At 50.4% G+C, this 16,022-nt stretch overlaps 1 protein-coding gene across 2 annotated transcripts in view; it reads left to right on the top strand.

Moving 5' to 3' along the window:
- The first annotated feature begins 304 nt into the window (after positions 1 to 304).
- Positions 305 to 16,022, top strand: part of LOC128414917 (probable cation-transporting ATPase 13A5) — a 55,991-nt gene continuing 40,273 nt past the window's right edge. For both annotated transcript variants that reach the window (XM_053390884.1, XM_053390882.1), the window contains exons 1-3: positions 305 to 545; positions 11,331 to 11,504; positions 12,666 to 12,809. In XM_053390884.1, coding sequence (XP_053246859.1) covers positions 483 to 545; positions 11,331 to 11,504; positions 12,666 to 12,809 — 381 coding nt within the window. In that variant the 5' untranslated portion in view covers positions 305 to 482. The remainder of the gene's footprint in view (positions 546 to 11,330; positions 11,505 to 12,665; positions 12,810 to 16,022) is intronic.

Below are 16,022 nucleotides of genomic sequence, written 5' to 3'. Positions count from 1 at the left end.
TCAAATGCACAGTACCTACACATCTCTCTCCTCTTCTCCTTCCAAGATGTGGCTCTGAGATGCTTCAGCTGGAAGGGCTGAGGGTGAGGCAGCCAAGAGCTGAGCGACAGGAGTCCAGCGAACAGGTGAGCCCTTCTGCATGCCAGGCACCTCCAGGCTGGAATTTCTGTCTGGGGCAGAGGCGGTGGAGGTGAAGGGTCAAAGGGCACCTGGACAGGGCATCCCTCCTCAGGTGTCTCCTGCAGGGTCTTGCATAACACCGGAGGGAGAGAGGGAGAAAGGCTGAAAGGCTCCAGAGGCTGGAACAGGTTTTTCCCCGCTGCAGGTTTGTCTAAAAGAAGGCGTGTTCTCTTAAAGGCAGGAGGCAACACCATGGAGACAGTGACTGCTCTGCCCCGAGTTCAGATCAGCCGGAGCTTCGGTTGCTGCTGCCATCCTTGGGGGAGAGGACGCCCTGGACTGCTTGACAGCCGCCAAGTTTGATGGGGGAAGACCTTCTGAAGGACCACCGCCACCTCCTCAACCAGGGAAAGGAGGATGAGCTGGTAAGAGGCAGCGGAGAATTGAGCTTTCTGGCTCCCCAAATCAGCTGCGTCTTCAGGAACCTCAGGAATTCCTTCCTGCTCTTGGCTCCAGAAGAAGGCTTGCTCCTCCTGGCCCAAGGCTAGCTCACTGGGAAAGCGCCCCTGAGCGCACAACCGAGGGGCTGGGGCTGGGGGACGGGGGACGGGACGACATTGGATGGCTTGCTCTTTTCTCCCTGTGCATTTCAAGGCTTTGGCAGGAATCCACAGGTGGATGTGTCCTCTTTAAAAAGGATGGATTCAGGCCAGGCGAGTCGGCCGAGAATGAAAAGGGGGACTGCAGCAAAAGGTTGCAGCATGCAGTGCTTCCAGGCGGGCTGAGCAGGAAGTGGGTCCTCAGCTCCAGGGGGTTCTGGATGAAATGCAGAACTGTAAGGTCCATTTTGATCTGAGCCCTGCCTGGGTCACCTTCCTGGGATCTATACCAGGAGGCGTGTGTTGGTTTTCCTAGACTTCTCAGTAGCTTTCAGTCCCATTCAGCACAGTGTCCTTCTGGGTATGTAGTGGGGTTTGGGGAGACTCAGCATTGCAGCGGTCCCACTCCTACCTTGAAGGGAGGGCGTAGAAGGAGGTTCTGGGCGACGCCTCCTCTGCCCTGCGGGTCTTGACTTCCTCACTCCGTTCTTTAAGAGCTACCACAGAGACTGTGCTGGGTGTGGGTGACAGGGCACGCTCTGTAGGAGACATCCAGCTCAGGTTGGACAGACGCCTTTCAGGGATGCTTCAGCCGAGATTCCTGCACTGCAGGGGGTTGGACTAGATGACCCCTGGGGGTCCCTTCCGACGCTACAGTTCTGCGATTCTTCCTGCCTCGGTAGACAGGAGACCATCTTGGGCAACTTCTTAAGCTCAGTGCTGGACTGGATGAGGGAGAATGAATTTAATCTTGATCCAGAGAAGATGCAGGAGCCTTAGGCAAATTGTTCGGCCGACTTTAATTTTGGACAAATGTTTCCTGGGGGTTTAGGGTAAACGCCTTTGATGGGGTTGCATTGAATCACAGAATTGTAGAGTTGTGGGCCCCCTAGTCTGACTCCCCGCAACTCAGAAATGCCAGCTAAAGAATCCCAGACAGTGGGCATCCAGCGTCTGCTTCAAACTCCCCAGTGAAGGAGAGCCCACCTCCTGCCCCCCAATTAAAGAGCAGGCTGGCATTTGGGGAGAGTTCCTGAACCTGGCATTGCTATTTTTGGATGTTTGGGGGGCAGCTGTGGTTGGATGTGCATTCAGCTTCAGGCTACATGGTTACCTTACCTGGGAGTAAGGACCACTGAACACGACGGGGCTTCCCTCGGCAGAAATGGGCAAGATTGCATGTTGAGGACACCATCTGTGCCCAAGGCTTTTGCCATGGTTGTGCATGCTGCGGCTGCTTCTTGACTAGACTACTGTAATGCATGTCATGTGGGGCTGCCCTTGGACGCGTTCTGGAAACTTTAGCTGGTCCAGAAGGTGCCAGCACTATTTTTGTCTGGTGCCAGGAGCTGGGAGCAGGCGGCTCTCATCCTTCATGGACTCCACAGTTTGGCACTTTCTGGCTAAATTCCAGATGCGGCTGCTGATCAAAGCCAGCTATTATTGCCTGAGCCTGGGATCCTCTAGGGAGCTCCAGGTCCACTAGGTGACCACCAGCAGGTCCACCACTGTGAGTTGAGGGCACCAGAGAAGGTCTTCCTCAGGCGCCTCCAGCCTCTGTGGTGAGACTCTCGCCACCAGAGTGAGGCCTTTGGGGTGCAGAAGACCAGTGAATGTGGTGCATCTTACAGAATGAGATATAAACACCATAACATCCAAGACGAATCATCAGCATATTATACAGGAGTGAGTCTTGGGGAAGGGAAAAGCAAGGAACAGGATATGCAAATAGCAGACGATGATCCATCATAACTCTTAGAGGAACTGTATGCAACTTAACTTAGAACTGTACCCCCGCAGCCAAAGGCCTTGCCCGCATTTCTGCTTCTTACGGTCTGGATGGAAAAACACGTCTGCCCTCCAGAGATTCAGAGCTGCTCCTGTCATGAGCCAGAGTTTCCTGGCCAACGTTTTCTTCAGTTCCACGGCTTCTGGGGTGATCAGCTTCACCGTTTTGGCAGTTTCCCCCCAGTCCCCCAAACTGAGCTCAGTAACACCCCGTTGAGGTGAGGAAACGGTCTGTAAGTTTAACTACAGTAGTGAAATTGTAGAATTGGAAGGGATCCCAAAGGCCATCTAGTCCAGCCCCCTGCAATGCATGAACCATACCTTTAAAAAGTCCCTGGCAGATGCCCACCCAACCTCTGCCTCAAAACCACCGAGGGAGGAGAGTGAACCACTTTCAGAGGGAGTCCCTTCCGCCATCGAATGGCTCTTACCGCCAGTGCTGAGTCGGAATCGCATTTCTTGCAGTTTGAACCCACTGGGTCAGGTGGATTCTGAACCAGCAGAAAACAAGCTTGCTCCATCTTCCCTGTGAGGGACAGAGATAAACACACGAACTCTTTCCACCCCCCCGCCCAGTGGAAGGACTGGAGACATCTGTCCACACCTTCATTTTTTGGGAGTCATCCGAAGGCCTTGGCTGCTCTCTAATGAAGTTGGAGTTCTTGTTATTAAATATACCAAGAAAAAAGCACAGCAAGAACTCAGGCCAGTATAAGTTTCAAGAGTGGGGAAAGCTCAAGATACACACACTTAGTTGTTACCTCTGAGAAACGTAGGAAATAACAGGATATATTTATATGAATTCTTCAACTTCCATGACCCCTTAAAAATTAGCTGATGAAGGTGAATACATTGAAACAGGGTCCTGTCCTGGTTTCTGATCCATAACTGACTTCTGCTCAAGGATTGAAACTAAGATCTTCACGTCAAATCTGACTATGGACTAACATGAATTTATCTCTACTCATAAACTCTTATCTCTAATACTGTAACAAATTACAGTGGTGCCCCACAAGACGAACGCCTCGCAAGACGGGAAACCCGCTAGACGAAAGGGTTTTCCGTTTTGGAGGCGCTTCGCAAAACGAATTTCCCTATGGGCTTCCTTCGCAAGACGAAAGCCCATAGGGAAATCTCCGGGACAGCGGGGAAGCGCAGCGCGTGTTCCCCACTGTCCTCGGACCTCCTCCGAAGGCTGGCGGTGGGGCGGAGAGACCTCCTCCCGCCGCCAGCCTTCGGAAGGCTCCTCCGAAGGCTGGCGGTGGGGCGGAGAGACCTTCTCCCCGCGCCAGCCTTCGGATGGCTGTCCTGAAGACTTGCGGTGGGAGGAGGGTTTTCCTTTCCACCGCCAACATTCAGAATGCTGTTCTGAATGTTGGCGGTGGGGAGGAAAAACCCTCCTCCCACCGCAAGCCCCGGGAACAGAGGAGAAGCGCTGTGCGCCTTCCCCTCTGTTCCCCTACCTGTCCTGAAGGCTTGCGGTGGGGAGAAAAGCCCTTCTCCGCACTGCCAGCCTGGCAAGCGGTCTCCATAGGAACGCATTAATCGATTTTCAATGCATTCCTATGGGAAACCGTGCTTCACAAGACGAAAAACTCGCAAGAAGAAAAAACTTGCGGAACGAATTAATTTCGTCTTGCGAGGCACCACTGTATTGTGTTATACATATCCTTATGAGTTTGAGTTTGTAATCTCTATTTGAGCTTGTAATTGTTGTCAGAATACATACTTTTGAATGGATTAGTTTTTGCAAATAGGGACCACTCCCACTATTGAAACTTATATTGGCCAGAGTTCTTGGTGTGCTTTTTTCATGGCTGCTCTCTCACCTGGGAGCGTCACCCGGTGCCTTGATGCCGTGCCAGGGCTGTGCCACGCAGGCCGGCTGTTCCTCTGGGGCAGCGGCGCCACTGCTGGCTTCCTCCACCAGGCTTCCCTCCGCCTTGCCTGCGTGCTGCATCGACGCTTCTGAGATCAGTCGCTTTTTGAAATGGGCTCATTCCCAACCTTCCACTGGAGGATCCTGTCCTGCGGCCCCAATGGTGGGAGTGAGGGAGGGCCACTGGGGCTCAAGTGTTGGGGTGATGATCTGTGGCAAGATGAAGGCAGATCATAACAACAACTGGGGAGGAGGGAGTTTGTGCCGCAAAGCTGGAAGGCTGAGCTCTCTACCAGGCGCTGCTTCAAAGCAAACCTGGCCACCATCTTGGCATCCTCTTGGTGAAGCTGTCATCTTCCTTCCACCATCATTGCCGCTGCCTCCAGGAGGGGCCAGCTAAGTGTGGAGGGAAGAGCTCACCTACAAAACAATCCCCCCCCCACTTGGCTCTTGGGTGGAATCTACACACATATAAAAAACACTGTGAAAATGTTTTTTTAAAAAAAGTTTTGAAAAACATATTGAATTTGACATGGCTCACCCTCGCCATCTAGTGTCACATTTGTGTATTGCACTTTGCAACACACTTAAACGTTTTACAGTGGTATCTCGGTTTTCAAACGTCTCCATTGACGAACATTTAGGTTTTTGAACGCTGTAAACCCAGAAGTAGATGCTTCTGTTTTTGGACGGTCCTTGGAAGTCGAACATGCCGCGTGACTTCCACTGAGCACAAGATCCTGAGACTATTGAGTTTTCGGTTTCCAAACGTTTCAGAACTTGAACGGTCTTCTGGAACAGATTACGTTCAAAAACCGAAGCACCACTGTATTTGCAGGCGTATAGCTGAGTCCTTACTTTGATTCATCTGGGAGCCCTTTTTGCCGTCTTTAAACTTTTTACAAAAAATGTTGCAAATACAAGCCAACCCATTGCTCTTAAACAACTAGCAATGCAGTCCAGTTTTCTTAAGTTCTTACTTTTTGGTCCAGTCCAGAACTCTTCTCTGTTTGGTCCCAGCGAGAGAGCGAGACAGACAGTGGCAAGTCCTTTCCCTGACCTCCTGGCAGCTTCTGAGACAGACCCAGACTCTCAAGGATGAGTTGTCCATTAACCCCAGACTCCATCTTCTCCCCACCTTTTCCCCACTCCCAGCTTTAGCTTCTGCTCTGTTCTCTGCAAAAATCACAAGACAGAGAAGCCAGGAGGAGAACACTTCAATCTCCTGGGACATTCAATACAGGGTGTCAGAGCAGCTGTTTTATTGCAAAAGAATTTCAGAAACAGACTTAAAAGGCAAGTTGTTGAATTACAACTTATCACTAAACTGAAAACTATGGAGAGAATAGAGATATTGGATTCTTGTCTCATTACACGTGATAATCTGCATACTATCCCTTGCTTTTTCCTGTAGGACTAATTGCAGTCGTTAACAGTCGTCAACAGGTTTACCATACCCATTGAGTTAATCACCCATCTCCTACTACCCTCCTGAGAAAAACCCCACCCTCCCACTATATACAGTCATACCTCGGTTACAGACGCTTCAGGTTGCGTTTTTTCGGGTTACGCACCAGCTGAAACCCGGAAATACTGGAAGGGGCTACTTCCGGGTGTCGGTGGCCGCGCTTGCGCAGAAGCGCTAAAGCGCACTTTGCGCATGCGCAGAAGCGCCGAATCACAACCCGCATGCGTGCAGACGTGCTGCTGCAGGTTGCGGACGCTGCAGGTTGTGAACGTGCATCCCACACGGATGACGTTCGCAACCCAAGCGTCCACTGTATATAGGTCTGGTGACTTCTGTTTCGGTGTATCTGAAGAAGTGTGCATGCACACGAAAGCTTAGACCCAGAACAGACTTAGTTGGCCTCTAAGTTGCTACGGGACAATTTTTTTAATTTTTAAATTTATTTCGTCTGCAAACAAAGCCATTCTGCAAATGCAAACCTCCACACAAGGTTTTGTGCACATTAAGCATAGCTTTTGCAGAGAGGCCTTATCCCCTGAACCACGTGTCTTTGCTGGAATAAAATAGCCATTTCGTTTTTTGAAGTGGAGAGGGCTAAACCCGCAGGTGCCCCCCCGCCAGGGCAGGCGATTGCAAGAGATAAAGATCCTGCCACAGAGGCAGGCGAAAGCTGTCAGCAAAATGCAACCATACCAGCCTAGCTTGCTCCTGGCCTTTAACGGGAGCTTGGTATGCAGGAACCAGGAAGGGATTAATTTATTTTAGCAGCTCCAGGTAAGCATTTAATCACCTGCTGTTATCTGAAGGCAGAGGAATGTAAACAGAACCTGCTCCTTTCCCCTTATGGGGTATGCAAGAGCCCGCATAGAGTCCAGAAGTGGGTTCCCTTTATTCTGGGTTCCTCCTCCCTCCTGCGTGGGGTGAGTGGGGACCCTGTTGCAACAGTTTAATACAGATCAGGCTTACTAGCTGCTTTGCTTCTCAATAATCTCTGCTTGGCCTCTGTTCTTTTCTCCTACCCATAGGGAACCTACTTAAGGACTCTAGATGGCTCTTGGGTACCCCATAAAGCAGGGGTGGGTAGCCTGGGGGCCGGATGTGGCCCAATCGCCTTCTCAATCCGGCCCACGGACGGTCCAGGAATCAGTGTTTTTACATGAGTAGAATGTGTCCTTTTATTTAAAATGCATCTCTGGATTATTTGTGGGGCGTAGGAATTCATTCATCCCCCCCCAAAAAAATATATAGTCCGGCCCTCCAAAAGGTCTGAGGGACAGTGGACTGGCCCCCAGCTGAAAAAGGTTACTGACACCTGCCATAGGGAACCCACTTCAGGACTCTATATGGCTCTTGAATACCCCATAAGCCAGGGGTAGACAACCTTAGGGCTGTGGCCGGATCCGGCCCAATCGCCTTCTCAGTCCAACCCGCAGACAGTCTGGGAATCAGCATGTTTTTACATGAGTAGAATGTGTCCTTCTATTTATGTATTTGTGGGGCCTGCCTTCAGGGATAAAGGAGCAGTTATTTTCTTATAGCCCTGCGGGGCTCGCTGGGCTCCTTCCCTGCATCTCTGGAGGCCTTGGCCTGATCCAGTCCCCGGCGGCCTTCCCAAGGTGTGGGTCACGTGTGTTTTGGGCCCCCCTTTCTGCGCTGTCGTGCTGTGGATGGGGGGCAGCGCTCTGATATAAGAAGCCCAAGTCGTCATGGCGATGGAGATGCGGGCGATGGAGACGGATGGGCCGGTCCTCGCTCTGAGCATCCTTCCCTGGGCCCCCCGGCCTCCCTGCCTGGCTCGGATTCTGCTCCGGAGGCTCCTCCTGGCTGTGGGGCACGGCCGCTGGCACCGTGGAGCCCGGTCCGAGGGGGCTCCGCTGGTTGCTGCCCTGGCCCTGGGGGGCCAAACGGTCGCCGTCGGTGGCCACCGCCAGCTCGCGGGGCCGCCTCCTCAGCATCAGCTTCATCAACAGCGGAGCGGCCCCCTCGACCCCCGAGAGGCTGCCCAGATGCCCCCAAGTGCGTGCCAGCATGGGGGGCAGGGGGACCCCCCAGGGGACGTGGAGACATGGGGGGCAGAGGCTGGAATTGGGGAGCCAACAGGCTTGGGAAGCAGGAGGGGGCCGGGGGGGGCCTTTGGCAGTGGCTGCATGGGGTGGGCAGGAAATAGAAATAATAAATAATAATAATAATAATAATAATAATAATAATAATAATAATAATAATAATAGTGTCATTTATTTGCCGCCCATCCGACTGGCTTCGCGCCTCCAGTTATTTTTAAATCAGTTTTTTTAATTGGATTCATCCAGGGCCCTAAACCCAGAGGTCCCAGGGCGGTTGGCAGAATAAAATCAAAATAGAAAACCACAAAATACACCATCAAAATAGAAAACAATCTCCCAGTAGCAACCCCTCCTCCCAAAAACCCCACACATTTTTAAAGGGCTCTCTCTGATTTCTTTTTCTTCCTCCCCTGTTTTTAATGTTTGACGTTTTCTTCTGTTTAATATTCTGTTGGGAGCTGCCCAGAGTAGCTGGGGAAACCCAGCCTGATGGGCGGGCTATAAATATATTATTATTATTATTATTATTATTATTATTATTATTATTATTACAATATCATCATAATTATTATTATTCCCCCCCTTTTTTGCAGAAGGGGGATTTTTGGTGCCACTGTAAACGCAAAGACAGCATGAAATATAGAAAGCATAACTGGAAACAAATTCAAAATCAGCCAAATGCCGGCTAGTCAGACACCATGAAGGAATTTCTTGCCTCTTCAGATCTGAACTGGGCAGATTATCCTACACTGGTTTTCCTATGATTGCAGCTAATTGTTGTGCCAGTGTTTGTCCTTAATTTCGAATTTCCACTCCTGGTGGGTCGCTGACTCGTTTTATTTGTCTCTGTTTTGAGTTTGGGGGGCACCAGGAATGCAAACGCAGGCATTTCTGCAACGGTTTCTCTGTTTTAATATTCTCAACCCCCCCCCCATTTTTACGCCCCTTTGAGACTTCTGTCCGTGTAAGCGGGAGAGAAAAATTAGCAAATAAATAAATGCTGTGTTGGGGACACTCAGAAGTGGCCAAAGGCATCCCTTCTGACATTTACAAGACATCTGTATTGGGAGGTTTTTAATGACTGATGTTTTTATTTTTTTTAATCTTTTGTTGGAAGCCCCCCAGAGCGGGGTAGAAATACATGGGCGGGGTAGAAACAGCAGCAACAACTTACCATCATCATCATCATCACATTGGTACCTTGGTTTGCATACGTTTTGGATTACAAACCCGTCAAACCCAGAAGTGTGTGTTCCGGTTTGCAACCTTTTTTTGGATTACAACCCCCCCCCTTTTTTTTGGATTACGAACCATTGGTGAAAGCGCGCCTTGAGTTACAACCTGTTTTGGTTTACGAACGGACCTCCGGGACAGATTCTGGTAGTAAACCAAGGTACCACTGTATTATTATCCCGGGGGCAGCAGGAGGAGTTTGGTTCCTCAGGTTCGGTTTCCCTTGAACGCTTCCACCCTGAATGACCTGCCGTGTGTGATCTTCTGATGAAGGGAGGCATACAAATTTAATAAATAATAATCATAACGATAGGAATAAGTGCATTTTCTTTGAAATCCTATTGTTTTGATGGATGTAATTTTCAAGGAAGCCTGTTAAGACGGACACCTTATTTTAAATTTTCCTGGTTTGGGATTCAGTTACAATTTGCGTGTGAATAATGCCTTTCCTTTGTGTTGCCAAAAGGGCCAGAAATTCAGAAGGGAGAAGGAAGGAAGGGGGGGAAACCTTTGTAAAGGATTGTAAAGGAGTGTCTTTCTCCACATAAACTGCTGTAGAAACAGGGTGTGTGTGTGTATAAATATATAAAAATATATTTATATATAAATATATATTGTGTGTAAGGGAATTGGTTTCAGTAGGAGTGACACATCAACTCCCTCCCCAGCAAAAAAAAAAAAAAAACCATTCTCCGAAAGAGGACCTTTATTATTATTATTATTTATTAAATTTGTATGTCACCCTTCATCTGTAGATCTCAGGGCAGTCCACAGCATAAAAATACAGGATGAAAACACAAAATGCGGAATAAAAACCAATTTGCCTAACAGCTTCACGCGCTCCTTGACATGCACCGCTAGATGCACATTTAGACATCGTTTCTGCAATTGGAACGGAATAGAGAGAGGCTTCCTCTCTCCACTGCCACAAAAGCAGAGGCCAGGTGACTGGTGTGCCTGCTCTCAAGGTGCAAAGGGTGGATCAGGGCCCTTCCGGCTGTGGTCCCGAGACAGAACAAGTGGTTGGGGCTTCTCCTCACTCCGGCTTGCTTTGCGCCAAAGCGCATGGCTCTGAGCACTTTCCCGCTTGTCCTGAGCTTTCAAGACACGTATCTGAGCGGGTACCCTCACCCACCCCCCAAATATAATTTTTATGAAGTTTCCAAAACTTCTCAAATAAATTTCAAATTAGATAGCAACTTTGTTTCCCAGACTGACTTCCCGCAGAGTTTTTATTCAAACCCTTACCTATTACGAAAACCCTCTAATACCATTATTTCATCATTTCTTCCGGTGAGAGGTTTTGACTTTGGCCCACCGCTTTGCCCCAGAAAGCTCACTCTTTAGCAATAAATCGGAAGGGGCTCGACTAGTATTATGCGCAGGGCCGGATTGAGGTTTGATGGGGCCCTCAGCTCCTGAAGCTAATTGGGCCCTTTCTATGTTCAGCTGTCCTTTGTCCACAACAAATGGTCACTGTTTTTTGTGTTGAATATATGCTATATGGTAATTGATGGACCTCATAGGTATCTCAAGCCATTTGCGCATGTTGCCCTGCAACCAGTCCATGCAGAATGTAGGTGCCCTATATATAGAAAGGAGCAAACCAGGGATATTTGAGGATGCAGGCTAACAGGTGGGGGCCATTACTTACATCAGGGGTGGCCAACTCCCTAGAGACTGCGATCTATTCACAGAGTTAAAAACTGCCAGTGATCTACCCCCTTTTTGGGGGTTCAGGTCCAAGTTGTTGAGTTTTTTCAGGGAGGAGGTAAAATGTTGAGCTTTTTTTAGGGGAGTTGTTCAGTTGTTCAGCTTCTTTGGGGGGAGCCAATGATCTACCAGTGATCTACCGCAGACGTCCAGTGATCTACCGGTAGATCACGATCTACCTGTTGGACATGCATGACTTACATCATAGGAGCCTACACAGCACAAAACATGGTTGCTGCGTGTAGGTTTTATTGTATTTGTTTTTTATCTTCTATTTTGGAAATGTACATCCATTTTTGGGGCCCCCCAAGAGCATGGGGCCCTGAGCTATACCTTGTTTGGCTTATATGTAAATCTGGCACTGATTACGCGAGAGGGAGGAACACTTCTCTCTGTCCATTTCCTCCACCTGCAGCTCTGATGATGAAGGGACATTGATACTGATATACACTGATCTTTCCCCCCAGGATATATTTGGCTACAAGACTAAAGGGTGCCGGAGGGCCCTGTGCCTCGCTGGGTACGTCCTGTCCTGCGGAGTCCTCCTGCTCCTCTTCTACTGGAAGCCCGAGTGGGACGTGTGGGCCAACTGTGTGCCCTGCGACTTGGAAGAGGCCGACGTCGTGCTCTTGCGGACAACGGTGGGTGCCTTTTGCATCTCCCAGGCAGCTTCCCCAAGTTCTTATCCCCAGAGGTTGCAGCCAGGCGGGGAATCGCGGAGATTCCTCTAGGCCGAGTCTCCCACATCTCACTGGGCAGTAACCCAGGAATTGGTGAACCTGCGGAACTCACTCCCACAGGAGGCAGTGATGCCACCAATTCAGAGGGCTTTAAAAGAGGATGGGATAAACTTTGGGAGGGTTTTTTCTTTCTTTGGTGATCCCTCGTAGCCGAGCAAGATGGTCTTCCATAAACATGGTTTTAACAGTGAGTCTGTAAGTGACTGTGGAGGCCGATTCTGGATCCACACATCCTTCCACAGTGGGGACATTGGTTCCCGGGCGGGAGTTGATCACAGTGAGGGTTTTCCAAGCGTGCCTTCCTCTTAGCACGTTTCTCCCTTGCGTCCTGAGTTCGAGTGTCTTCAAAGCCCATGACTCCTTTGGTAAAGGCTGTTCTCCACTTGGAGTGCATGTTGAAGAATCATTGCTTCAACACTGGTGATCTTTGCTTCTTCCAGTATGCTGATATTAGTTCCCCTGTCTTCCCAAGTGATGTGTATAAAATGAGTAATCCGAGAATTTGCTTGGGCTCAGACCACCACATCACAGAGGTGCTAGATGTGTTATCAATAGTGTTATAAGAAAAACCTGCTCCTTTTCCCTTATGGGGTCCCCAAGAGCCCATCTAGAGTCCTTAAGTGGTTTCCCTATGGGTAGGAGAAAATAACAGAGGCCAAGCAGAGAATATTGAGAAGCAAAGCAGCTCATAAGCCTGATCTTTATTGAACTGTTGCAACAGGGTCCCCACTCACCACACGCAGGAGGGAGGAGGAACCCAGAACAAAGGTGTTTCTCCCTTGTGTCCTGAGTTCGAGTGTCTTCAAAGCCCATGGCGCCTTTGGTAAAGGCTGTTCTCCAATTGGATAGATCGCAGGCCAGTGTTTCCCAATTGTTGGTGTTTATACTACATTTTTAAGCTTTGCCTTGAGAATGCTAAAGTGCGGCCCTCAGCCTGGAAAGAGCAGGGCAGAAGTTGAGTGTGGAAGAGCCCTCAGGCTTGTATGAGTAGCTGCATTTTTGTCCTGCTTTAAACGGATTGTGATTACCAATGGGATTCACGCTGTGTTTTCCCTCCCCTAGGATGAGTTTCAGAAATATACCAGGAAGAAGGTGATCCACCTTGATTTGCAGAGCGTCTTGGACAGTGAAAAGCTGGACCACCTCCTTTTCGGCGCTGACCAGGATTCCGTCATCAGCCGGGCCATCATGAAGCCTGGAATGACGGTGAGCTTTCCTTGGCACAAGCCGGCAAATGAGTGATGGGCACCAAAAAGAGGCTTCTTTCCATCCCCTCCTTCCCTGCCCCTTCCTTTCTAGATCGGAGGAAATTGTTTTCTTCTTTGGCGGTCCCTCATAGCCTAATAAGATTGTCTTCCATAAACACAGTTTTAACAGTGAGTCCGTAAGTGACTGTGGAGGCCAATTCTGGATCCACACGTCCTTCCACAGTGGGGACATTGGTTTCTGGACAGGAGTCGATCCTGGTGAGGGTTTGCCAAGTGTGCCTTCCTCTTAGCATGTTTCTCCCTTGCGTCCTGAGTTCGAGTGTCTTCAAAGCCCATGACACCTTTGGTCAAGGCTGTGCTACCGACTTCCTTTCGTCTGCCCTGAATCTTCCAGCAAAAACCTTCCCTTTGCATCCCAGGGTAGCAGATGCGCAAATGAAGCTACAAGGCTCCTTTGCCCCAGAAGCTCTTTCACTGAGCGGAGGCTGTGATGCCAGCCGCCCCCTGCCTTGCCTGCTCCCCCAGGATGCTCCGCCAGGGCGGGGGCCGCTCAGGGGCAGGTGCGGCACTTACCTGGGTGGCACTGCTGTCTGGCTTGACAATGGTGCGGCTCACGCTGCCTTTGCTCTCGTCCGAGCTGGACTCCTCCATTTTCTGTAAGAAGGAAGGAGAAGAACACACATTGCGACTGGGAGAGTCTCCAGGACCAGATTAGCGGGTGGCAAAGATGGTGAAAGGTCTGGAAGCCAAGTCTTAGGAGGAATCCTTCAGGGGGCTGGAGATCTTTAGCCTGTCTTGACACGCTTTGGCTGAGATTCCTGCCTTGCACGGGGTTAGACTAGAGGACCTTTGGGGGTCCCTACCAACTCTACAGTTCTCTGTGTTTTTGAGAAGAGGTCCATGTTTGTGGAAGACAATCTTACTCGGCTATGAGTGATCGCCAAAGGAGAAGAAGAAGAAGGATGACGAGTCCTGCTGGATGAGGCCAATGGGGGCCTATCAAGGGCAGTATCCAGTTCTCACCGTGGCCAACCACATGCCTGGAGGAAATCTGCAATCAGGATTCGAACACGAGATCCATGTTCTCCCCTCTTGTGGCTTCCAGAAGCATCGCTGCCCCTCGACCCCCTCCCCAAATCCTGCCGGCCCTTGTGGGGAACGGGGAAAGGCAACTGTCCTCTGCCCACAATCTTGGGCTGCAACTCTTTCCGTGTTGCCACGCTGTGGGCTCCCTCCAGGGGCTTTTGCCAAGCAGCAGCGGAAGGACGGACACACCAATGGCACGAGATGCAAAAGCAGGTTCTGCTGATACTGGAGCAGATTGACAGATTGTGTTGCAAACTGACAGGAAAAACCACGTCCTGGAGCGAAGCCACAGGGCCTGAGTTTTGCTCTGGCTGTTAGGAGAGGGATGGAGCCGAGGGAGGGAACCTCTGGGGCAACGTTCCCACGCTCCTCCCTGCTGGAGGTGGCATGAGGACATGGCCTTCAGCCCCGTGAACGTGCCGCGGAGCGGGTCCCCGGTGCCAGCCGCGTGACCGCAAGGGTCAAGAGCCAGGAAGGGCAGCCTCCAAAATCAAGGCGGAGGGTGACGCAGTGTTTACGCCAGATTTCCTCTGACAACGGAACAATGGCAGAGGATCTTTGGCAGGCCCCAGACTCCTTTCTGAGGAAGCCCCGGGCTTTGCACTGCAAACCACAAGCGCTCTGCTCAGTGGAGTGTGTTTACAAACCACTTGTGTCCCCAGGGCCTCCCTCCATCGCTCAGTCACACCGTCCCAGGGTCCTGGCAGGCCCCCGGTGAGGGTGGCCTTGATTTCGGCGAAGCATGGAAGCAGGAAGTGGACCAGGAGGGGCAGCCAAACACAGGGCAACTTGTGCATTCCCAACACTTTGCTAGGCTAAGAAACCCAGGATGAACAAGGGCTGCAGATTCTTGGATGTTTCCGCTCACTGCAGTCAACTCTTCCTCCTGGAAGCTGTCCCTCCCGGGTGACCGTCGGAGGATAAGAGCCTGATGGATCCAGCCAAAGGCCCCCCTGAGCCATCATCCTGTATCCCAGTGGCCATTCAGATGCCTCTGCAAGCTTCATCTTCTTCTTTGGCCATCCCTCATAGCCGAGAAAGATTGTCTTCCATAAACATGGTCTTAACAGTGAGTCCGTAAGTGACTGTGGAGGCCAGTTCTGGATCCACACCTCCTTCCACAGTGGGGACATTGGTTTCCGGGCAGGAGTTGATGACAGTGTGGATTTGCTAAGTGTGCCTTCCTCTTAGCACGTTTCTTCCTTGTGTCCTGAGTTCGAGTGTCTTCAAAGTCCATGACACCTTTGGTAAAGGCTGTTCTCCAATTGGAGCGCTCGCAGGCCAGTGTTTCCCAATTGTCAGTGTTTATAGTACATTTTTTTAGCTTTGCCTTGAGATCTTTAAACCTCTTTTGTTGACCACCAACATTACGCTTTCCATTTTTAAGTTCAGAATAGAGTAGTTGCTTTGGAAGACGATCATCAGGCATCCGCACAACATGACCTGTCCAACGAAGTTGATGTTGAAGAATCATTGCTTCAACACGGGTGATCTTTGCTTCTTCCAGGACACTGTCATTCGTTCGCCTGTCTTCCCAAGTGATGTGTAAAATTGTATACTGTGTCTCGCAGAGGCTAGAGATGGCAACTGGTCCTCTGGACCCCAAAAGGATTTTCTGAAAATTCTTCCCTGGGGCAAATTTCCTGACTTCTAGGTCTCCCAGCCCTTGTCATGCCAAGGTCACTGTCAGAGCACACTGGACTTTGACAAAGACGACAAGCTTGCGCAGTGGGTCAAGGGCACCATCCTCGCCCCCTGCCGACACGGCAGAGTTATATGGGGCACAGCAGAGAGGTCCATATCTGCTTATGGGCTGGGATGCTTCAGTGGGCAAGCAGGGCTGTAATGGCTTGGCTCTCCCACAGAAGCGAGACACCGGCAGCAATTATCTCAGGTTTATTGCTCAAACACATAAATCACTCCGGAGCTCCTTCACTCCGTGTCTGACTCCCAAGTTTGCAGTTGCCAAGTCTAAACTCTGTCCCTTCCTCTGCCCCTTGGCTTCCACTCTTTCCCCCTCCTCTCACTGACCTTTTCGCGCCTGAGTTTTTGGGCTAGCTATTCCCGGCCTCTCCCCTTCTGTCTCTGTGCTATCTTCTGCTTGCTCTCTGAGGTCGGCTTCCCC

Source organism: Podarcis raffonei, chromosome 5 (genome assembly GCF_027172205.1).
Source record: "Podarcis raffonei isolate rPodRaf1 chromosome 5, rPodRaf1.pri, whole genome shotgun sequence".
Lineage (NCBI taxonomy): Eukaryota > Metazoa > Chordata > Lepidosauria > Squamata > Lacertidae > Podarcis > Podarcis raffonei.
This window is presented reverse-complemented; position numbering and strand designations above follow the sequence as displayed.